This window comes from Raphanus sativus, chromosome 1 (genome assembly GCF_000801105.2).
Source record: "Raphanus sativus cultivar WK10039 chromosome 1, ASM80110v3, whole genome shotgun sequence".
In the NCBI taxonomy this organism is placed as follows: Eukaryota; Viridiplantae; Streptophyta; class Magnoliopsida; order Brassicales; family Brassicaceae; genus Raphanus; species Raphanus sativus.
The window spans coordinates 8,656,430-8,682,687 of NC_079511.1; the positions used below are offsets into that span (position 1 = coordinate 8,656,430).

A 26,258-nucleotide genomic window follows, 5' to 3' on the forward strand; every position below is an offset into this window, starting at 1 on the left:
GACTTAGCAAAACACAAACTGACACACACATATACATTTGTCCGAGTTTCAGAAGAAGAAAAACTAGCTAAGATTAAATGCGTTTGTGGGTTTAAATTTGTCAGTTAAGTTCATCCATTCGTAAAGTATAAATTAATTGGCTAATTATTTGATCAGTATAACTTTTGCATCAGTGGAAGTTTTTTAGTTCTATGAGAAATCGTGTAAAGATTTTACTATAAACTGTTGAAAATAATGGAAGAAGCTCTTGTAAGTGTAATTTAATTATTATTTATACATATATACGTTATAAGTTTTCTGACTCGAACTAGCTACGGTGGATGAGGGTGCATGTGAATTGAACTAGCTAGGGTCAGAAGTAATAGAATGATCGGTGGATTATTCTGGTACATATGAATATGTGATAGCCTTATAAAATCAAGCATTATTTAAGCTTGAAAATATCGGATTTGAATAAACTAAACCCTAATTGCTGGAAAAATAAAGAATTATAGTTTCATTTCCACAATTAAGATTGTTAACCCTAATCAATGTATCCGAATGTTCACTCCTGGTATACTTTCTGATGGGTTTACAATCATTTATTGGCAACCACAGAAACCCATATTTATTATTTTATAAAACTAAACTTCGAATTCAAACTTTGATTCCGGCCTTCAAATTCGATTTATTGTTGATTATTTCTGGACAACTGTTGGGAGTTGGGACGTACTATTATTCTATTTCTATAGTAAAGAATCGAGTTAAAATTCAAGTTCACGAACTAGCTATTCGAAGATCTTTGTATTCTGTTTGCCAACCGAGGAGATGTAACAAATGAAATGAAGATACACTAATACTTTCCCCCTTCTTAACTACAAAAAGCGATGATTCAACTGAAAATAGGAGTAGTGACGCGATCATGCGATTGACAAAGTGCCATAAAAGTTGCCCACGAGACGAATTTATTGGGCTGGGCTTAGTTCAAAAGTTAAATTTAATTTCAAAAATGAGAATTCCATTTTTTTAATTAATGTATTTTTCTAGAAACCTTATACATAAAAAAAAACAATACAGAGATGGGTAGATTGACATTTACACGCCGTAGAAATCAACACCAAACTTGTTGTCATTACGGAAAGAAAAAGAAAAAAACTAAAGTTAAAAAACATTCCCACATAGTAAAAATACCGTATATATAGCAGCAATAGATACGATATACAACATAGTTAGATTTATAGATTATTTTTCTCTCTTTTTGTTGTTGTTGTTTACTTTGCTTTAGAGGAGAAGAACCTGCTGAATCCTCTAGAGTGTTTCTCAGGGGTAAGTCCCGACGAGGACGATGATGATAATGGGTTTGACTTGGTGTGTCTATGTTTTGACCCTACCGGAGATCTCATCGTAGGCATCGCTGGTGTTTCTGACGGCGAGCTCATTCTGTTGCCTTGAGGACTTGTAGTTGCGTATTCGTTGTCTTCTTCTAGGTTTAGGGTTTGTTCTTGGCTTGTAGACGAAGCAACCTGTTCTGTGGGAGGACACATGGATTTGAGTTGCTTCCCGAGAAGCAATATAGTCTCTTGACACTCTTGTAGCTTCTCTGCTGCAGCTGCTAGCTCATTGTCCTGTAACCATTCCATAAACACAAGATTTAAAAAATGACCGTCTTGGTTAGATAGTAAATGAAGTTTTGTTTTCGAAAGTTACCTGTTTGGTTTTAGGATCAGCTTCAGTAACTAAACAAGTCGGGCACTTTTGCTTGTCCCTGAAGTTTTGTAGAGAAGCAAAGTTAGAGACTTTACGGTGAAAGAAAAGAGAGCAACGTTTAGTTTTTAACATACCTTTGTAATTGCTCCTCGAGTTCTTGGCATTTGGTTAAAGCCTCACGGTGATTTTCCTTTTCTTCATGAAGCTCATCTTCTAAGTTCTCGATCTTGCTTTTCAGGGAACTCAACTCAATTTCCAGCTCAGCTGATCTAGTTTCAAGAGATCTATACGACTCCACCATGCATTTAAGCTGAGTCTCGGCCATGCCATTAGACTTCTGAGCAGATTCCAAATCTGATTTGACCTCGGCAAGAAGCTGCTCTGTTTCTTGTAGTTTTGACTTGGTTGCTTCGAGATCTGCTTCACAGCTTGCAAGGTTGGTCTCTGCCTTTTCTTTCTCCAGTTTCAACTCTTCAAACTCTTCTAATGTAAACTTACAAGCTGCTGCTGCTGAGAGCTTGGCATCATAGCCAGATGTACCGTTGCAGTCATCTGGAATCTCGGAATCAGAGCTCTGAGAACAACCATGTTCACCTGATGAATCTTTCCGAAGATGTGCTTTGTTCTCCGGTAGAGCCACTTTATCGATGCAATCTGGACTTTGAATCTCCACTTCAGACGGGTTATATCCCAACAACACATTGATTTTCAGCTCGCTAGCATCGACTAAAACTCGTGAGAGATCAAACAGAAAGTCCTCTAGAGTCTTCTCCTTGCTCAAGACTCTGTCGTATGTGACAGATAACTCTTGAACTTTCTGTGAGAATGTGTCCTGACACTGCGTTGCTTCTTTCCCAAGATAGGAAACAAAGTTGTATATCTGAGATAGAGCATGAGACAGTTCTTGTGTTATTATTACCTCAACGACGGTAACGTTCTCCTCTGTGGTCTCATTTGGCATAGCAACATTAGGTTCATCACATTCAAAAGGCAGCTTAGCAACACTACCCGCATCTTCAATAGCACATTGTACCTCTGCCAAAATCTTCTCAGAGGCGGTATCTTTGGGGAGAGACTGAAGCAAAGTGGAGATTCTTTGCTTCAGCTGCGTCGCTGGTGAAACCTCAGCTTCAGAGTCATTTGCTAGCTTCTCCATTTCTAGAAAATCATCCATAAGCTCCAACTGGTTAGCACTCTCTGTCTTCTTCATCTTGGCACTGTTTTTATTATCCTTAGCTGTTTGAGAGAGTTCAGACATCAAAGACCCAGCGATGCTTCTAGCATCTTCGTTTCCGTCCTCAGACATCGAAGCCATACTTGGAGGGTTACTAGCATTCTGGTGAGAGAATACGTCAAACCCACTCTTCGTTGGACTACTCTTACTCATCATCACCATCTGAGCTTCCAACGTCTGAACCCTGTTTGTCGTCTTGGCACAGAGGTTCCTCGACACTTGAAGCTCGCTGTTACGCCTCGCCAACGCTTCTTTAAGCATCTTGGTCTCTTCCTCCATCGCCACTAACCGCTCCGTCAGCAAATCGTTCTCTTTGTGAAACTTGTCGAGCGAGAACTCTGACATCTGATGATGTGTTGACATTGGTGACATGAGAGGACTAGACGGCCTAGCCGGTGACGACCTCCTTTGCCTGTGATCTCCATACTCTCCTCTCCCCCCTAAACTCTCAACCTCCATTTTCATCTGCGCAAGCGCCGCAGGACCTGGAAGCTTCTTCCTCACCAACGTCCTTAGCCTCTGGCACTCACCTTCCAGCTTCGCGATCTTCTTGACACCTTCCAGATGCTGCTTGTTCGCCGCCTCAGCTGACCTCATGCTCATGTTCTTCTCCTCGTTCCTGATCTCGAGCTCCTTGGTGATCACGTGAGTCTCGTACTTGAGAGTATTAATCTCCCTCTCACAAGACTCTATGTTATTCTTGAGATGCTCGATCTCAGACTCAGCCTGAGACTTCTCCTCGCGTATCCTCATAAGCATGTTGGACCTCTCCTGCAGCGACCTAGAGAGCGCGTCGTTCTCGGCCCCGGAGCGTAGCAGCTCTTGCTCGAACTCGCGGATCTTGTACTCGAACTCGTCTCTGAGCTTGTCCATCTGGTTGGTCTTTGTTGAGATGACGTCGTGCAGCTTCTGCTCGTTCTCTTCTTTTAGACTCCTTATCTGTCTCATACACTCCTTCAAAGCTCCGTCTAAATGCGCAGCTCTGTCTTCAACGGTTAGCTTGGCGAGCGTAACGGTTTCCAGAGATGTTTTCAATGAGGAAGCTTCTGCTTCAGCTTTTTCCCATCCTGAAAAATAATAAAATAAAAACAATTAATCAAAAGAAGGAAAAAAAAACAACTCTGTGTCACTTACTAGCACTTTAAACCCTAAAGTTTTTTCACTAACACTTTTAACCTTTAAAGTGACATTTGTATCATAAAAAACCTCCAAATCAAAAAGTTGACCGGTTCAGCAGGTAATTTTTCAAAAATAATTATTTAATTAATAAAATAAACAAAATAAATAAATAAAAATCCAAAAATAAATAAAGTCGAAATTTTTAATAAAATTTACAAAAATTTAAAAAATTAAAATTTTAGAAAATTAAATAAATATTTTTAAAATTATTTTCTAAAGTATTAAAAAAATAAAATAACTAAAAATTAATAATGAATAAAATTAAATTTTAAATAGAGAAGAACTAAATAAAAAGTTCACAATTTTTTTTTAAAATGGAAAATAGAAAATTCAAAATTCACTAGTTACGATGATGGTTTCTCACATAACCATTAACAATGGCGATAATTGCCATATCTAGGCCTGGGCATATTATCCATAATCCGGAACCGAACCCGAACCCGAACCGAAAAACCCGAACCCGACCGGTTTTGGATCTATCAAAATACCCGATCGGTTTTGATATGCTGATACTTTGGTTATATGGCCCATATCTCCAATGATAGTTTCCAACATCATCGTTAAAAATGACAAAAAATATTTTTCAAAACTTTTGAATTTTCATTTTTTTTGAAATATATGAATTTTTTATTTTTATGTTTTTTTTTAATTTGATCTCATTTATTTTTGAACTTTAATTTTCTAAATATTAATTAATTTTCTGATTTTTCTAATTTTTTCTAATTTTATTTAATTTATTAGTTTTTATTACATTTTACGATTTTTGTTTAATTTTCTGGTTTTTTATTTTTTTGTTTATTTTACTTATTAAATAATATTATTTAAAATATTATTTAATTAGTTAAATAATCAAAAAATTAAACAAAAATCGTAAAATTTAATAAAAAATCATAAATTAAATAAAAAATCGTAAAATTTTTGAATTTTTTTTTAAAAAATTGAACTTTTTATTTAGTTCTTCTCTATTTAAATTTAATCTTATTTATTATTACAATTTTAGTTATTTTTATTTTGTTAAAATTTTATAAAATTATTTAATTTTTAAAATATTTATTCAATTTTTATTATATTTTCATTTTTGTGCATTTTATTAAGGTTTCGATTTTTATTTATTATTTGGATTTATTTATTTATTTATTTTTATTTTATTAATTAAATAATTATTTTTGAAAAATTTCCTGCTGAACAGGTCAACTTTTTGATTTGGAGGTTTTTTATGATACAAAAGTCACTTTGAAGGTTAAAAATGTTAGTGAAAAAACTTCAAGGTTTAAAGTGCTAGTAAGTGACACTTTGAAGGTTTTTTATGCGATTTTCCCGTTTAAATAATATCATAATATATATATATTATATATACCAGTGACGGCTTCTTCAGCGACTTTGGAGTGCTGTTTGACGAGAAGCTCCTTGGCAGTAACATCTGCATTAGCTGTGGAGAGCTTGGAGTCGAGATCCTTGATCTGATCTTCTAGGTTTGAGACTTGTTGTTCGTAATTGTGAACTTGGTCTTTCAAAGCGTTGAAATGAGAGTATTGATCGAAGGAGATCTGGATGTAGCTCGCCTTCTTCCCATTCTCCTGTTTAATATTTTTTTTAATTATCAATTATCAGGAAAACAAACTGAGAGAATCAAGAGAGAGAGGTGAAGTTAGTTAGTTACGTGGTGGTGTTGGTCAAGAACCTCGGTGGTGACTGTAGGCGGTGTTTTCTCAGAGGATTTCTTCTTCCATGGCCAACTCTTACGATCCATCTACACAACATCCAAATATTTCTCAGTTATTTAAAAAAAAAACAAAAATTCGGATCACGGAGAATAACAATGAAGTTTCCAGAACAAGTACTAAAGTCAAACGAGAAAGAAAATGCCAAAAAAGGAAACTAAAAATTCAGAGATCCAGAAGCAAAAACTACGAACGATCGCAATCCACTGAGATAATTCAATTTCAAGTCCAAACGAAGAAGACGAAGGAACGAAAACAAAACAAAAAAGGGAGAAAGGAGTATGATTCTGATTACGAAGAGAGCTTGAACACACACTTGTAAACGAGTGGAATCTAGAAAGTTGAAACTAATAATGGAATAGCTCCAAAAACCGATTTCAAGGTGGAATCACGACAAAAAAAAATAAGAAAGGGCCATTACTACTACTAACTCGAATTCAGGATTCGAACGCCAAAACCGAATACAAATGGCACAAAAGGTAACCGCACCATTATAATAGTTAGAAAAACTATTTCACCGACGTTTTACAGTCACCATCTCTGATAACGAAAAGTCACCGACGCCTCTATATATATTTTTAAAAAATAAGTTCGTAGAAGAAGCAGAGGAGGATAATACGTAATATAGCTCCTCCGATAGAGAAGGTTTTGAAAAAAAAAGGAATCGAAGCAAAGCAATCGCACCACCGTAACTCACCGGAAAATGCAGAGGAGTTGAAACAGAATCTCCACCGTAAAAAAATCAGGAGCTATTAAATCATCAATATCAGCAGCAAGTAGATTGAAAAAAAAGAAAAAGAAAAAACAGAGAATCTACTCCTTTTCTAGATAGATAGAGAGAGATAGAGGAAGTGTGGTGGGTTATGGTGATAGTAGTGGTGATGTTGAAGGTGAAAGTAATCTATGTATGTATGCCTTCTCTATCACTTCAACCCCTATAGCGTAGCAGAGGCTCTCCTTTTAACTAATCCACCCATGATAGCTACCCCTTCTTTTCTTTTACCCTCTTTCTCCGACTCTTAACTATATTAAATAAACAGCAACAAATCATTCTATTTAATTAAAAATTATTCTAATTTATATGCCTTTTGTTTTTATTAATTTAGATACAAAACAAAATACTAAATAGCCTATTTTCTTAATTTCCTGGTCAAGTTTTCTTGTCACGATTATAGCAAAACAATGACATGTATCACATGTGGTTCCCTTGCTCCTCAATCCCATTAATAGAAGACACCAGGAAAATAAACCTAAGCCTTTGACGTTTTGGAATCTATAATATGACTTCAATCTTCAATGCGTCTCTCTTGTCTTGGTGTCTCTATATACACCAAACCTCTATAAAGACGTCTATACATAAAAATCAGGTTCTAAAACGCGGCCGCACCGGCCGATTAAGCAGCAGAGAAACGTTAGGCGGAGGGTAAGCGAGGCGATTTCGTCTTGTTCGGTCAATAACTCGGGCTCGTCAAAAAAAGTTCGTGTTTTTGAGGTTTTGAACTCAAAATCGAGTGCTAAATGATAAATCTATGAATATTAAGCATGAACATCTAGAAAAACGCAAAAGAAATGGATGAAATCGGTGAAATATAAGATACGGCGGCTCTGCAATTTTTTCTGCGAAACCCTACAACATATTAGGGAAGAAGAAGATAAAATTACAAGTATGCCATTAATGAAAAAAAAAAAAAAAATCGCGAAATGCACAACACTGGTATCAAACCCGCTATTTGCTGCCTGGAATCCAGCTTCAGAAACCATTCTGCCATTATAAATATCATTGCTGTATACGGAAAGCATTCATATATATCTATAATTTAACAGAAAATTAAATAATCATTAAAAATTAATCCCCGATTAATCGGCGATTAATCTCCGATTTTTCTACAACTCTCTAGGCTCATACTGACCGCCCGACTCACGCCTAGCACGATTCCGAACATGGCATAAAATAGTGACACTTATTACACAACCTTTTTTTATATGCTGTAATTGTTTCTCTATTGTAATGTTTTAATCCTCACCCAGCTCATCATAATCTTACATGAGCATACTGTTTTTTTTTTTTGCTAAATGGTAAATATCATTTCAGAAATGAAATTGTTGAGACTTACAAGATGTGATGAACAATCTATAAGACCTCTAGAACTTACTTTCATGGCAAAAAAAGAAAAAACATGAAAGCAAAAAGCAATCAAACTTGAAACCGTTCAGCTGTGGAGCGAACAGGACATCAAGTATTGATACAAACTTGTAGTAACAGGATGGAAGGTTGAACCGAGACAGGCATGTAAGAGAGACCCATGCAACTAAAAACACGAGGAACACTACGCTGGCGGGAAGCTGATTCATACGGCTGCTTGAACCAATTTGCCTTCCTCCGAGGAACAGAACCACGCCCGCTCAAGGACTGTCCTCAGGTCCGAGCTGGGACAATGAACTAAACCCAAATTTTGGCAAAAGACAAGACAACAGACACCACGGGTGCTTAATAGCGCTCAACCATCTCGACCGACTCGCCCTCTAAGTCGGTACAGAGAAAGGGGCAGCATCACCATCTCCCGAGACTTACTACCTCCTCCAGCCGCACCGTGTTAACCCGAGCTCCAAGAAGACCGAGAACCTCCACAACCTGAGACAATTCAACCTGCATTCCAATCCAAACAACAAGCAACGCCAACACCAACAACAAAGGAGGGGAGAGGAGCTAAATTAATGCATCACTCTGTAGCTAACCGCCTAATCTTGACTTGACGGAGTGTCAGAGATGTCTCTATCTCAACCAGTCCGAGGTCCCGGGACCTCTAACTCAGGCGACGCATACCCAGATAGCCTTTGGAAGCGGAGGCCACAGCGACATTTCTACCGGAGAGAAGAACCGGCGTTGGGAGAGGAGACGATTTCTTCGGTGATGAGAAGGTTGAAGCAGCGGCACAGTCACTAGAAGCACCGCGACGAAAACCCCTCTTAACTTCGACGAGTCGAAGCACACCATCTCTGAAGACGGCGACCCGAGACAAAGTCACATCACCAACAGTCTTCACGCCAGGGGTGGATTTGGATGTGGCGGGGTCGACAAGAGCCCTCCCACAGCACCGATTGGCACCGGGGAGGCAGGCGGATCTCGAAACGGCGGAGGACGATAAATTAGGTTTGGGGGTATAAAAAAAAAATCAGGGTAATCTGACGATAAAAAAAAAAAAAAAAAAAAAAAAAAAAAAAAAAAAAAAAAACTTGGGGGTATCCCGGGCCGAGACCCACACTAATCCCCAAGGGAAATGCAGTTTACGGATGGACCTTTTTTCCGAATTTTCAAATGGGTCGAAAGCATGGTCCATATCCACGTGACCACAAATCAGGGTAATCTGAATAGCAACGGATTCGAACTCAGATCCCTTTGGGATCCTGGAATGCCATGTACCATCCGACCACTGACTCGTGGTTGCCATTAAATATGCTTTCCCTTACAATTTGTTTCTTTTCTTATAAAAAAAAACAATTTGTTTCTTCATATTTGTATTTACATCTAGAATTTTGACTGGTTTTCCTTTTAATTACGTTGACTGATCACATCGAAAATGATTAGATATATTAGTATTGTATACAACCTGTATGTTTTTATACGATGGAATAAATTTCTAAATAAGTATGCCAGTGTGGTAAGTGACAAAGATGGAGTAGATACGGGAAACCGGACTACCGTAGAGTGGTGAAACTCAATCCACTATCAGTTTCCACCTTTTGCCTAGAAAAAAGGATAAATACAAGTTGAGTTTGTCATATGCTACGAACAACCAAAAATACGTGAAACTATTTATTTAATACTATGGTTAAATTCATTCAGTGATATGGTCCTTACATGCAATTGTATTTACATTAGTTTAGAGACAAGCCAGCGAATAGAGGTTTGTACACCCCAGTCTGTATATAGCAATTCCACGGACTGAAAGCACGGACTGAAAGTTAAGAAATAAAAAAATAATTTAAATTGTTTTTTTAAGATTGGAAAATTAATTGAAAAAGTGGAAAGCTGATATAACGACTTATTTTCTTTACAGAAAAAGCAAACATTATTTCTTTACAGTAAAGAACGAGACAAATAGAGAAAAATAAAAGTATAAACGAGGTCATTTTCTTAGGATCAAATAGCTTCGACTTTACATAATAACAATCATAATCAATTCCATTAGCTATATATCATCTAATATATAATGTATACTGTCTACCTACACATTTTATCGATTTTAAATTTAAATAGATAACTTGTAATTATCTTTTGAAACTAAAATCGTTTTAGTAAAAAAAATTGAAATCATTGAGAGGAAAAAAAGTCAACATCCAACTATTGTCGAAATCAAAACAGCAGCTGACAGCAAGGAAGACCCGTGGCCCCGTTTCACACGCTTACCGGTTTGATCTCACCCTAGCTACTATGCGCTGTACAGTGGATCTCATAATCTATCCGACGGCTGTGATCTGTTTCATCTATGATTCTTAGCTTCACTCACCCGTAACAACAGATAAATTATTATACCAACAATCAAGAGTGGATATAATTCGCTCGATATTATTGAATCTGATTCTTTATACTAATTATAACTTCACGAAGACGAATAGAAAAAAAATAAAGTGGCTTTTTGAAAAAGTAATATTTATATGAAAATATATAAACCTAAAAAGCGTAAAAAGTTATGGATTCTAAGCAAGTTTGGAATATGATGAGCTGTGTTGAATCGCGTTTTAGTGGCTACTGATGAATGAGAATTTGAATAGTTAAAAAGTAATTAGAGGTGGGTCCAAATATATAAAGACCACGTAACGCGCTTTTCATCACGTGATATGTCTACATTGTCTAGGGTCATTAGTACGTATATGCTTTATCTTTCAATAATCATAACAATTTTACGGCAATCCCTATGTAAGGAAACAAAAAGGAATTACAGAGAAGAAAAATACGACATACATCCTTAATATTTGTCTTATCAAAACGATAAAATAAATGGGTATTAAAATATAGTAGTATACTACTTGATAATGAATTTCATGTAAAATTGCATAATTAACGACAAGACTCTGGGACAAGAAAACATACTAACAGGCTATACTATCCATGGTCGGGTCATAGTTCGCTTGTTTGGTCTGTGTACCGAGTCGGGTCATGACCCGTCTGGTTATACACACAAAACGACATCGGATGACTGCATTGAGGTGGAACCTATCGTGGGCCAACTTCGTATATAATCATATCAAATTTACCTTTTTAACCATCTAGTCTTATTTGATTGAGGAGACTGTGCTGGGTCCATTTAAATAAAGCCTCGATTCGTGGTATAACGACAACGTATTCACACAAAAAAAAACTCGTATTAATTCACCTAAAGCTTAGTGAATTGCCCTCTTCGACCAGACGACAAACTTCACACAAAACAAATATGCGAGAGAAACAAAAACTTATTAGACCTAAGTTTAGGCAAAAAAAAACTTGTTAGAGCTGAGTATACCAAAAAAAGAAGATTAATACTACTGTCTGTAGATGTTGACCGCTAACCTAAACACGCTCAACTTAAAACTTTATATTAGTGACCAACGTACATCGATCCAAAGTAAAGTTGGTATATGTTTTTATCATTAGTGATTCTATAATTTATCATTAATTTATGAGAATTTGCATCCTCTACACACAGCAAAATTGTCACATCATGTGCATTTAATTTTTTTTGAGCAACAGAAATTGATTATCTAAAAGGCCCATAGGCCATTAGTTGTTTGCAGAAGCAGATACAAGATGGGCGAGATGGGCCTTAGCCAAAGAATCTGCCAGCCCATTAGAAAGCCTAGAGACATAAGAAATTTTGCAGAAAACAAAGGAGGAAGAGATCGAGTCGATGTCCGCCAAAACACCGTAGAGTTCTGTCGGTCGCCGGTTCGATTGGATCGCTGTGGTGAGCGCTTGAGCATCTGATCGTAGCCAGATTGAAGTGATTCCGATGGTGGCAGCATGTAGGAGAGCTTCCCTAATCGCCAAAGCCTCTGCCATTAGGGCTGAAGAGACGAACGAGTGTGAGCTTCCTCCTCTAGAGATCTCGCGATTGGAGTCCCTGATGATCCAGCCCGTCCCCGCCTGTAGTGTGTCGCTTCTCCAGGCTCCATCGGTGTTGCATGTCGTCGTGACGGTGTGGGGAGGAGCAACCGGAGATGCGAGTTGAGGGCGATGAGAACCTCCTCCGATCAATGGCTGTGCCTGTTCCCATTCCTTCGCCGCATGGAGAGCCTTTTGGACTGTTTCTGTAGGCGTCGAGATCCTATTCTCAAAGGTAACCTGATTTCGACAAATCCAAATTCCCCAGAGGATCCACGGAAATATATTAATGGTGATACCTGCAGGTGGAAGGAGCCTTTTTTGGGATGATGCAGAGAGCTCCTCTGCAAAGGTTGAGACTTGGGAAGAGTCAAATGTGCATTTAGTTAATTTCTATTTTTTTAGGATTTTCAGCAAATTGACTCTTAATTTATCTCGTTAAACAGAATAATGACCGTCAGTTCTACAATTATGCCACTAAACATAGGATTGATACCTTCTAATCAGGGGGTTATAACCATTTACTTAATTTGGTACGGTGATGACCCCTCAAACCAATTTTGATGGCAATAAATAATTTGATCTACTAATCATCATTTTATTACAAATCTAATAGCTGGACTGTGCTACAGTATTTAATAAAAATGGTACATGGGTTATTTGATTTAAAAATATTAGGTGGTTGTTTAATTTATTTAATAGTTTAACTGATAAACATATATACTGACCTAAAACTCGTAACTGTTACCAACTACAATAAAATACAAATAAACCTTCCTTTACCAGCTAAAACGAAGACAGATGTACATCAACTACTCACAAAATACATACTTTATTATATTATGTGTGTATATATAATAAGCAGTACAACTATCTATTTGGTTTTCATATAGAAAGTATATTCTCAAATACTTTTTATAATATTTAGTTTTAATAATAGTTTAGTTTTTATCTGAAACAAAACTCGAACTCTTACATGTCCGTGTGGACATTATTATCATATGTTATATACATCCACTTCCAATTTATATTCTCTGTCTGATGTATATTAATGTAATATGTATACGTTCAGAAACGTGAACAATATATTCATGTGAGCGAAATTCCAAAACAAAGAAAAAGGACACGAAAAGGAGAACTTCAATTTAGAGTGTTGGCTCCTTAAGTGCAATGCACATGCGAGCCACGTAGATATATTTACAGTGTATGGCATGTGAAGTTTTCCTGCACGTTGAATTTACTCAGAGCTTTAAATCCATAAGAAAATGAATACTCATGCATTCGTAATAATTGTGAAAATAGACATATGAAAGGCTGGTTTTGGAGAATAACCGAATTTCTGTCCAAAATATTTACTTTATAAGCAAATTAACAAATAAAATACGAGACACATGAAAAATATAAGATACAAAACAAATTAAAAAATTCTCAAAAAGATAAATTAAATATAAAATGGTTAGCTATTAACTTTACTATAATTAGTAATACATGACACTAAGCAAATAAAAAGAGAGAAAATCTGGCGGTGGTGGACGAGCGATGATTACAAGAGAGTGATTTTCTACCTCGAAATAGATCCAATTTTATTTTCCAGCCTTTGCTTTGTTCGTACGTTATAATTTTTATTGTCGATAAAATCGATTAAAATTTTAAACATTCTGAGACACTTAGATAAATTAACTTGTTATATTTCAACGAGATGGGTCCCCGAACACCACCAGCACACTAGACAGCTTTGTTCCACTTCTTTCTTGTGAAAAAAAAACATACTTTTTGTAAAAGAAAAAATTATATATATATATATAATATATATATAAATTTGAGAAAATCATTTACGCATTATCTTTTATTATTTACCAACATCATCATCAAAGAAAAATTAAGAAACTATTTATTTGTGTTCAAGAAAAAAAGAATTTATTTATTTATTAGGTCACATTCCTTAGGATTCTGTTCTGTAAAAGTCACATGATCCAACTTTCTTTTTGATCTTTTGCTTCCTCTGTTGGCAATCATTATCATCGTGATGAACTGTGGTTTTTTTTTTTGCTTTCATATATATATTTACAGAGCATGCTCACAAAATTACTGTGGACAGGCAGAAAAGAGTTCGTGTCAATATTATTCTTTCCAAGTTTTTATGACACATTTACATTCCCGATACCATTCTTTATAGGTTCTGTTATTTGTTTTAATTGATCCATTTAAATTATTTTTAAATATGATTTGAAAACTATTTTTAATACATTTTGTAATATTATGACATTTGCCGTCCCTTATTAGTTTTTTTTTTGCCATCTAACTATAATTATTAAAGCTCAAATGCCAAGGAAAAACTTATACACAACTGGTCCAAAAGACTGATCCCAAACAAAGAAAACCCTAAAGCCTAACAGGCCATATACACAATCCAGGTCCAAAAATCTAAACAATCCCACTCCACGCCGCTCCACGTGTTGGGACGTGAAACCGAAGAGGAACACGTAGCGATGGTTACAGAGACGCCATCTCAGATGACCGGAAAGCACCGCCGGGATCTGTGGTCGTATCTCCACTGGATCGTTAGCCACCATCTTCTCTCCTAGTGAAAGTCGTCACTGAATCAAACGAGACATAATACTCCGGAGAAGAAACCACCGGGAAACTCCAACGAAACCCGAAAACCACTTCCAACAACAACGTTAGAAGTATAGGAATTCAGTTTCTTCGACACACACGCCGCAGCTTCAGAGAGCATCCGTTGATTATTTGAATCGAGATCTCCTCTGAACTCGGCCACCAAACCCAAGGACGAACCTTCTCACAGTGCGAACACTTCCAAGGAGTCGAAGCCGGCGACCACCACCGAAGAGGAAACGGCACGGTCCCAGAAACAATTACCAGCCATCCATCAAAAGGGAGACGCGGTACCGAAGCAAACAAGCCGACGATGAGAGAACGGGAACCGCCTCTATATCCCGGAGCCGGATAAAAAGAAAGAAAAAGGGACACGATTGTCCCTTCTTCGCCGCAAGCCACATGCAAAGCAGAAAAAAAGAAAATAAATTAAGAGAAGTCAGATCGGCACTGACTGTGGGAGTCGGACCGACAGTGGCTGTAGTGAGAGATCAGAGGTTTTAATTCTAGAGAGAGACTTTTAGACAATCCTTTTCCTCAAATTGTTTTATCGCAGCTAGAAGTGTGATTTGATGCTCTATTTGCTGTCCCTTATTAGTTTACAAGTTTATTCGATTGTTGTATGTATAATTAAATTGTCAAATGATTTTGGCTGGGGATTAAGGGATAAGTCTAAGTAATTCAAATCGAAACAAAAGTTCGAACACAACATGTATTTTCTTGGATGTGGCAGGACACCTAAATTCAACGTACTTACTTTGATTATTAGTTAGCTAATGATCATATGTGTTCAGTTTACCTTTAATCAAATACATCAAATACATATTGTCTGAAAAATAATTAAATTGGAAAGAGTCATTTCTTGTCTTTACTTTGATTATTAGTTAGCTATAATGATCATATGTATTCAATTTACCTTTAATCAAATTCATATTGTCCTGAAAAATAATTAAATTGGAAATAGTCATCCTCTTCTTATTATTTGAGGAGATCATTTGATAATTAACCTTTAGTTCATGTGTTATTTTCAATTGTGTCATTTCCTATGTGTCAATCCCACAAGTTCTCTTACACCCTATATTAAAAGACCATTTGTTAACTAGACAAATTATAAAATTTGCCATTGATCATTATAATATAACTTGACTAGTATACTATAATCTTCTTCATTATTGACAAACAACAATTAAAACGTCTACAATTAATGAAATATTGTAACTATTTTCGGAAATATATTTATTACTTAGTCTATTATATGCTTTTAGACATAATAAATTATTGAGGCATATTGTACTTTCAGAATATATTGTAGGACTATATAGAAATCGAATATGACGATGAGTTTTCACACGACGATGTATTTTTTTTGACATCACGACGATGTATTAAAACGTAACTATAATTATTTTTATAGAGAAACCTAATTTATTTCTTTGGAAACTGTTTTTATATAAAAACCATATTTTATTTCTTTGTCAATGTTTGAGTAATTGTGGCTTACTGAGATGCAACATAGTATATATATACAAGGAGTTTATAATATGGTTTTGAATTATATTATTTCTCTATCGATGATACCTTTGTACTTTTGAATCATTGTTTTAAATTTTCATAAAACAATCCAATATTATTTTTAAAATAATGATTGCTTCACCTTTACCATAATTGTTTTTATAGAGAAATCAAAATTTATTTCTTCACAGAAATGTTTGAGTCATTGTGGCTTATTGAGTTGCATGATAGTATTTTGATTTAAGGGGTTTATAATATGATTTTTAAATTATATTATTTCTCTATCAATGGTACCTTTGTACTTTTGAATCACTTTTAAAAATTTTCATAAGACGATCCAATATTATTTTTAAATACCAATTACTTCTCCTTTGCAATCAATAACTATGTTTAGTAATCAATAACTATGTTTTGTTAATGCCATATTTCTTAATGCAATATACTATTTGATTGTTTATTGGCAAAAGGAAATATGAATTTTCTTTACAACGTTAATGCAATAGCGGAAAAATATATTTCAACGTTAATTAGGTCATTGATTCACTTAATTTAGGTGTTTAAAGATCAAATATGAATTGTCAATCATATTGTTTAAAAAAAGAAATATCAATCACAATTTACTTGGGGGACCTAATGCATGATCTTAATAATATATCTATGTTAATTATGTTATTGTTTCGAAAAAAATACATGTCAAAGACCAAATTTGAATTGTCAATCACGTCAATTTAAAAATATAAATGTGATCGTCACCGATAGAATTTAATAAGATTGACCAAATCCTCAGTTTGTTTCCTATTATACAACAATATTGGATAGTATTTAATTGTAAGTTTTTTTAAAATATATATATTATGTAAAATTGTATTCTTTACAAAAGTCATTAGTTACAATTTATTTTTTAATATTATAAAATTTGTATATCAATCTATACGTTATAATAAAAACTTCGTATATAATACGTGATCTACGTGTTTTTTACTCTATCTCAATCTCTTTCAAACTAAATTTGGTATGCAATTCAATATGTTTGACGGAAATAAAGACGGTAATTGTTTCATATCTAAAATATATATTCAATTCATTAATTATTTTTACAAACGTATCAATCAGATCTAAAATTTTGGAGTCAAGTTTGGAATCAATTCATAATCTTCACTAATTGTTTTTTTAAACAATCAATTAATTTTCCTCAATTATAGTCATTGAGAAACAAATTTCCATATACACTTCGAAATTCAAATTTTGCGTAGTTTGAAAGCTGCATTTTTTATTACAACATGTGTTAAGGCAAGTTTTCAAGTATTTTGTTAATATTTTAATACTTCGAAAATCATGATCAAATTATGCATAAATCATCTTTTACGATGTGAGACGAAAAACTAATGAAAGAAGTATGTACCTACTACAAAATACTATATTGGAATGATTTTAAGTTTTGGATTCGACCAATCATAAAATATGCAATATTTGAAACTACGTATATGTTCAAAATTATTAGTCTCAGTTAGAATAAAAACTAAAATCAACAGTTATTTAGGAAAATACATTCAATTTTCGTAAACATTGCATAATCTTTGATTATGTTTTCTTTCCACTCAAAATAAGTATTCAATTCATTTATTGATTTTACAAACATATCAATCAGATCTCAAATTTCTGAGTCAAGTTTGGAATCAATTCATAATCTTCATTAATTAATTTTTTAAAAATGATCAGGTAATTTTCCTCAATTATAGTCGCTGAGAAACAAATTCGATATACAGTTCAAGATCCAAATTTTGCGTAATTTGAGAGCTGCATTTTTTTATAACAACATGTGTTAAGGCAAGTTTTAAACTAAATTGTACCGCAAGTTTGGGAATATTAATTAGTAAATATTTACTATAATTTTGGCTATTTGTTTTCATCATTAAAACCCTAAACATTCAGCAACTTCAAACACATTTTCTCACCACATCATTTTTTTCCAATCATTATTAACAAAACTAGAAGTACACTAGGAAACCACCAATGACAGATTTCATTAATTTTATATAAGTTTTTGGTTCCTCTTATAGATTCAATTCCACGAACTATACTTCAACCACAAAAAGCAAATAACACAAAATTTAAAAAACTCTGAAGCTTACTTTATTTACATATCCTAAATTTCGTTGAATCTTTTAATATGAAATAATATGTAATATTTATGTCTATGATTTTTACCTTTCTAATACTTATATATTTAAAATTATAATTTCGTTAAGCTATTTCATCTTGTGCAAGGCGCAGGTTATCACCTAGTTTCTCATGTTATAATCATGGTAGTTATATGCATTACAATTCGTTAATTGGTATCTAAAACTTGGTTAGTGATAAACATTTAAGCAAATTAAACACGCAATTTATCAAACCGACCCTACCATGTGACCGGTTTTAGCCAGTTACACTATCATCATCAGTTTACGCCTCCAAGCACAGAAGCACTATATATATATACATATATATTAGATGAATTAAAAGTCAAATTTGGTTGATCACATCTAATCTATTATAATAGAAGTTTATATCTGATTTTTTTTTAATTTGGGCTATTTCTTAAAAACTATATCAAATTTTACATAATCTAAATAGAATATCTTTCAATATCTTAATCTTTTTATTTGAAATGTAGATAAATATTTTTATAAAATCTAACAAAATCTTTAAAAATTGTTTTCAGAATCTTTATAAAAATTGTTTCCAAAACTATTTAAATTATAACTTTCATAAAATATGATTAAAGATTAAAATTAATTAAATTTTGATTTATTAACGAAAACTAAAATTATACAAAAATCTTATCTGCTAAAACAGAAGTCATGATTTCTTTTATTCGTGATTTTTGGACTATTTCTTAGAAACAATATCAAATTTTACATAATTTAAATAAAATATTTTTAACTATCTTAATCTTTTTATTTGAAATGTAAATACATATTTTAGAAAAAAATCTAACAAAATCTTTGAAAATTGTTTTCAGAATATTTTTAGAATCTATTTCCAAAAAATAATTAATTAAATCTAATTGTCATAAAATATAATTAGAGATCAAAATTAATTTAGTTTTGATTTATAAACGAAAGTTAAAATGATAGAAAATTCAATTATTTTAATGATAATAACAATTTAAATTGATTAATTTTTGAAAATAGCATTTTACAAAGATTTTGTTAGAAAGGAATATTCTTTTTATAAAATAAAAATATTATCATTAAATTATGTAGAATGGTAATGACAACCATAAATTTTATAAATGAAAAATGAGCATATATTATGATAAAATTTGCTTAAAATTGTAATAGCGATATGATTATATAATACCATATAAAATAAATAAAAACATAACCATTATTTCTTTGATTGATTGAAAAATGAAAAACACGCAATTCTAGTCACTTTTAATGTTGATTAAGAAATTTCGGACATTTGATTAGCATTACTGAGACTTAATTAAATTTAAAACTTTAAATTTGCATAAAATAAATTATTTATTTTCTGGCAAACATACTCTTTAGTTTTTACTGTCTAAGTAACACCGTGAATGATGATTCACAAAATAGGTAAATAAACAAACTTGGAAAATATATGCGGGGAATCTGAAACAATTGCTAACGAACATGTGCGTCTGACCTCGTCCGTTCGTACGTTGCAATACCTTATAAGACAAAGAACAAAGAGAAACAGAGAAGGGAAGTTAATTGTAATGCACATTTTTAGTAATTGATACTGAAACAAAGACTATACATACACAAATATGCACGTTCCACTTCAAGCACTCATAGTTCATGTCTTCATGTCCGAACAATCCTTCCTAGTGTTTGTTTATATACAACAATTATTTAGGGGAAAAGTGTTTCAATAGAGAATATACGAACCAATTTGGACAACAAACAATTTTTCGTGATTAAAGAAACAAAATAGTATCATTGATTTATGGAATTGTTTTTTATTCAAGTTTTGTTAGACAACTTCATCTTCAGCCACACCAGATATTGCCAAAGAAACTTAAGTGGTCCAATCTATAGAGTGAATCATATATGTACATAGAAACCCTGCGGAGAACAAATTATGAAATGCAAGACCCACAAATTCATCATTTATATAAATCGTTCTTTGTTTTGTATGCATTGGCGCTATTCTGCAGTAGTTGTGCCTTTATGATCCATTCATGGCACCTTCTATCAATTTTCCCTACCTTTCTTTTTTCTTGTTGCACCTTTTTAAACCAAGGTGTGTGGATGGGTCCAAATTTATCTATCGTACGTGTAGTTTGTTTGTTTACACGCTATTTCTTATCTATGCTATATAAAATTCTAAAATTTTACCCTAGAGAGAGATTTTAAGATTAAGAGTTTCGACTACCAAGTTACCCACGAGGAAGAAATCACAACGTTCAGGGTCAACTAGCTATTTCCCCACAAAAAGTATCATATACCATCAAATGTCTTCTAAACTATGGACTCGTTCTATATCTCCCTAAAATAAAAATTCTAAATTTAATTCCCCATGACTATCGGTTAATAAAGAATTTGGTACAATCATAGGACCAAACCATCAAACTCAAATAGAACCGTTTTTCTGGTTTCAAACTAAAAAATATTTAACCAAGATTTACCGGTCCGTTTACCCATTCTGTTTAACATGCTCTATCAACTCAAACACCACTACAATAGTAGCTCTCGATGATGTAATCACTACAAGAAAAATGCATTTTAATAGCAGACGAAGATAGCGTTTTTTTGCTTTCTGGTATAGTTGATATATCCGTTAGTTTTAGATAGCGTTTGTATTTTTGGAAACGCTATGATATAATTGTATATTTAAAAATGCTATGATAGAGTATTTTTAATAGCACATTATTAAAAACGTTATCTTTGACTTTTTAAATCTTTAAACCCTAAACAAGTTTTTAAACTCTAAACTCTAAACATAACTTCAAAATCTAACTATTTTAATATCAAATCTTAAATTTAACCTCAAATATTATACATAAACTCAATACTATTTCTTTTCAATAATTAATCTTAAATTCCAATACCCTAAAATTTTAACCCTCAAACCCTATATTCAAACATTTATTCCAAATTTATAACTTTAAATCTTAAATCAAAATACAAACTTTTTAAACCATATACTCAAACATCTAAATTTAAACTAATTTCATTTACTATACTCTTTTACTTTAAACCTTTAAACTAATTTCATGTCACAATTTGAAAATTTTTGGACTTGGACTAGTGTTATATACGAACCACATGATCTTCTTTTGAATCTAAACATAGTGATTCACTAACTGTTTTCTGATTGGTCAATAATGTGGCTGACAAAGATCGCTACTTTCAGCCTTTGATAAATGTTGATCCAATGGCCACAGTTAATTAACCAATTTTTCTAATTTATTTATCTGTCTCCAAACTTTTTCTTTCCTTTTTATTTTGTTATTCTTCTCTACGCCATAACTTCTTTCTCTTCTTCTTTTCCCTGTCTCTGCACATCTCTCTTTCTTGTTCTCTAAACCACGACCACCACCGTTTCTTCTTATTCCTCTTGTTCAAATGGCGGTGAACTTCGAGGAAGGACGGAAGAGAAGACAACATGGACACATGGTCGAGATCTGGAAATCCAAGTGTAAGAGAGCTTGCTCCAAAAATGTCGCTAACGTCTTCAATCCACACAGAAACTTCAATACGTTGCTTATCCATTGCTTCTGCTTCATCGATCCAGAAACAGGTAGAAATCAATATAGATCTGAAATCGATTTCTAGGGTTTATAACTGATTAAATCGTTTTATTTTTTATTAGTTGGAGAGCTTGCTTTCTATGAAACTTGATGCTTGAGACAAAGGTGCGCGGAGAGGATTGATAAGAAGTGGTGAGCCGAAGACGAGCTCGACGACAGTGAGTGGGAAGAGCCGTGGTGATTCCGTCGCCGTCTCCGACGTCAAAGGAAAGAAGAGAGAGACGCAAGGGCTTGGTCTTCACAGCGAATGGTGGTTGACGGCGGCCGAGTTGAGAAGCTTGAAAGCGGCGTGGTTTTGTTATTAGGTTTAGTTAGCAAATAGGTTTAGGGTTAAGCTTGGTTTAGGTTTGGTTTATTTGGTTTATTTTTTTCATGTAAACCATTTGTAATTTTTAATTCAATCTAATTTATAAATTATAATTTTAATATATTACATTTTTTAAAAAGAATATTTATAAATATTGAAAATGAAATATATATAATTTTTTTTCTTTTTAATAATATAAATAATAACAGAAAATAAATGTTATCAAAGACTATTTAATTGCATATAAAAAACGCTATAATATATGACAATAAGATAGCACTGCAAAAAACCGCTATCTAAAGTGTTTGACCTATTATGACGGGCGATGACACATCGCTTCATAAACCGCTATCGTATTGATAGATAGCGTTTTTCGTCCGCTAATAAAAGCCATTTTTCTTGTAGTGAATTTTCCTTAGTCTCTTAAGTTTTTTCTACATCTGTATTTAATTAACGAGTTTTATATCAAATTAGGAACTACTCTGTATAGCTTGTTTGACAACATCAGGCTTTTTTTTGAGAAAGGGTTGAAAAACTATTTGTTAGCCAAGTACGTCCATATGCTTTGTAACGTATTGAAGTCTACCTTCAAGCTATAGAACGACATATTTAACTAGATGAAGCACAACGATCATTTTTAATCAAAATTGGCTACATGTTAACCATTAATAACAGAAGGTTTATTACTTATATCTCATTCTTAAGCAGTATGAAAATATGTGTTTCAAAAAAAAAAAGTAGTATGAAAATATATAGCATCGGAAGAGAGCTCAAATGGGTCCTCCTCATCTTTAAATTTTATTTTCTTTTATGCAATGATAACAACAAGATACAATCATACACTCAAGTGTGTGAAAAAAAAAGAGAATGGGAGAGAATGATGAGATGGTATGGAGAGATTTGTACTGTACATTGCACACACTTTTGAAGTGCACGTTTGTGTGGTGTCGCTGTCCTTCACCAAACTCCGTCTCAACCTAACCAAAACTTATAAATCGGTTATCACGTGATTAACCAACGGTTTATGTTTCGTAACTGAATCACGTGACAACATCTTGTCCCATCTATCCCAACCGAACCGGTTCTATCCAGCGGGGGGTGTCTTGTTTGGGTTTCAAAAAAATTGAAATAATACCAAGTAAATAATAAGCCTAGCCCATAAATGACAATATTCTTTATAATTGTCTTTAATAGGCCTTGTTATATAAGGCCGTTCCTAACTTAGTATATATTTCTATAAACTTTTCCACTTAACTCTCTTTGGTGTGCGTGCCTGGCCCATTTTGGCTTGTGTCTCGTTTTGAAGAAATTTACAGTAGATAACCAAATTTTTCATGCAACAAAAAGAGAGCATCAGAACCTAGACTCACGTAAGGTTCTGTTACCTTTTTAAAATTATAATGATTTTAGAGAAGTACTTGTTTACATGTACCACAAAATCATATTTGAACACTTAACATTAGAGAACTTAGATAGAATCTAAGCCCTTTCTCAAAAAAAAAAAACTTAGATAGAATCTATGTGAAAGACTAGGCCACATCCCAGTAAAAAAAACAGTTTTGAGCCATTCAGATTTGCTTATTATCATAAGATTCAAAAGGATATACAACCGAACTATGTTTAATTACTTTTATTTACTTTTGAGAAAAGTTATGTTTTATACTGTTTTTATTTCCACATGTAACTTTCATGAATGACAGCTAAATAAAGTCCTAATTAAGTGTAGAACCAATATTTATCACCGACACCCCGACTGGCCACATATATTACCCCACGTTATCAGTAGGCTAGTTATCAGTATAGATCCTTTCTTTTAAAGTCCAAACAATGCTTTTCAATCGAGAAAGACATGCAAGTAATCCAAAAACTAACAGAGACATATACATAGAATTGACAACCATTTTCTCATTTGCCAACCAAAGTGACAGATCTTCTGACCTTACATTCCTCAGGCTTCGGTTTTCCCCCTCAAAAAGTTTCTGACCTTTAAAATAAAAAGTTGGTATAACCTATAAAGACATTCAATCAGTGAAGCATCCTATTTCTGTATTGTGACTTCTCACGGTTTTGGGTTATTTTTTCACTTATTAGTCTCTTATGGTAAGTCTATACGTAATTCGTAGGTTACTGAGAGCTAAGCATTTATAGTCACTATAGAGTTTGGTATGTAAATGTGTTACTCAAAATAATTCCTTTAAAGAGATATTAGCCACATAAGATCGATCCAATATATAATTCCCTTGAGGTTATCTTATTGATATATTTCTCAAACTAATTAGCTTAACCTCATTATTTTCAAATTAAACTCCACCATCCGACTTATGACGAGTCTATAACCAATCCGGTACACAATTTACAAGTCAAAAGAATAAAACAATACGATGCTTTTTAATTGTACCATTTTATAAAACCTTCTTTGTAAGATAGGTTGAAAAACGACCAATCCTTTTACTTATTTAGTGATCAGGAATATTCAGTAGAGCTCTAACATAATAAGTTTCAATTCGGTCTCTCTGGTACATTTTGGTTCAATTTTGATGTTAAGATATTGCATCAATTATCCATCCAAGTATCCAACTGTAGTTATTTCAACGAGATAAAAGGGGAATTTTTTTATATAAAAATGTTATAACTAAACCAATGTATGTAAAGAACAAGACTGTACTCGACGATAGAGACAAAGGGGCCGCTGGTTTCAGTTTTCTCTACACGCACGCACCCACCGGAAGTATCTTTTTTTTTTTGTCAACAGAAGTATCCCTATTCATAACAAAAATTTAATCGTTTATTTCATTTTTCAAAATTTCTAATCAGAACTCTATAAATTCATGAACGTGAAGTTCTCTACATGTTGCTCTAGTTGAAATAAAGAAAAGTGCAAATAGTATACTATACATAAACACAGTACTATATATATTAAAATCGTTATAAATTACAAAAATAAGAGATAGCGAATAAATTAAAGAAAAGTTTTCCTTTTCAGGTACAAGAAAAAATAAAAACTAATGTCAGGGAAAAGTAGTAAACGATGACAACTTTATTTTCTTTACATGAAGCACTCCAGATAGTATCTAAATTTTCCCTAATCCCCAGGTTCTTTAGTTTTCTCCAATTTTCATTTTAAACTATCGTAAAAAAAGGAGTTTCTAAACAAGAGAAAAAAAACGGTAACCGTGAGGAAAGGTACTTAGGGTAGAGATCGTAAAATGATCATAAGGTATTAAGGACAAAGGTAGAAAAATAGAACTTCCGTGACTGGATCAATGGCTCCCGATAGGGTTTCTTTCCATGTCCTTTTGGAGAATTTTTTTTTTATAAACCCTTTCGCCTTTCTTTAAAAGAACGCAATTAATGATAAAAGAAAGGAGTAACCCATAAATAAGTTACGATTAATGATAAGGATGATTGGATTTTCTATTATGATCCAACATGTAAGCTATTTGAACCGAAACCTAAATTAAAAGTTTAAAACTAATTAAATGATAATAATTTAGTTCTTTTTTTACAACAATAAAAAACTAAACTATCATATTACCACTAAACCCTAAAAAATTACCACTAAACTACTACTACTTTGTTCCTTTTGAAGAATCGTTTCATCAGTTTTCTGCCAACAATAGAAATATTTATAGTTTCTGTATTTTCTGTCAACAACAGAAATTTATACAATTTTTGTGTCTAATAATATTTTCTTCTAACTATTTATACAAATCTAGTAAAAAAAGCTATTTATACGATTCATACGAATCCATTAAACGTATCGCATGTAAATCCAATTCTAAATTATACACACACATATATATATATATTCATGTCATTTCAACTTCCAAGTGGCACTGCAGTGTTCGTACAGATGGAAAAGGACCTGTAGAGATATTGATGTATATGTTGTTGAATGAAGTATTCTTTTTCTCATTTTTGTATTGATGTATATGAGTGGGTAGATTTTAAAGTAGAAAAGCTGTTAGAACATATCCCAGATATCGTATATATGTGGGGTTTAGGATGATGGAGGCAGAGTCAGTTTCATAGATACATATATAGCATTATTGTAGCTTTTAGAAAGTATTGTGACATTTTTATAACAAAAAATGACTGAGTGCATTTCCATTTCAAGTCTACAATCGTATATGTAACTGAAAACAGATTGATTCCACATC

General features: G+C 33.3%; 1 protein-coding gene and 1 long non-coding RNA gene across 2 annotated transcripts; one reads left to right on the forward strand and one right to left on the reverse strand.

Moving 5' to 3' along the window:
* Positions 1 to 1,086: 1,086 nt before the first annotated feature.
* Positions 1,087 to 6,914, reverse strand: LOC108836461 (filament-like plant protein 4). Its single transcript, XM_057009407.1, has 6 exons — positions 6,518 to 6,914; positions 5,760 to 5,849; positions 5,457 to 5,676; positions 1,821 to 3,987; positions 1,687 to 1,744; positions 1,087 to 1,604 (listed from the first exon to the last, which is right to left on the reverse strand). The coding sequence occupies exons 2-6, from the start codon at positions 5,847 to 5,849 to the stop codon at positions 1,251 to 1,253; spliced, it is 2,889 nt and encodes a 962-aa protein (XP_056865387.1). The 5' UTR covers positions 6,518 to 6,914; the 3' UTR covers positions 1,087 to 1,250.
* A 14,506-nt stretch (positions 6,915 to 21,420) lies between these two features.
* On the forward strand, positions 21,421 to 22,219 carry LOC130507900 (uncharacterized). The gene is made up of 2 exons (XR_008942531.1): positions 21,421 to 21,781; positions 21,854 to 22,219. It is a non-coding gene; the product is annotated as an uncharacterized LOC130507900 (long non-coding RNA).
* Positions 22,220 to 26,258: the final 4,039 nt, after the last annotated feature.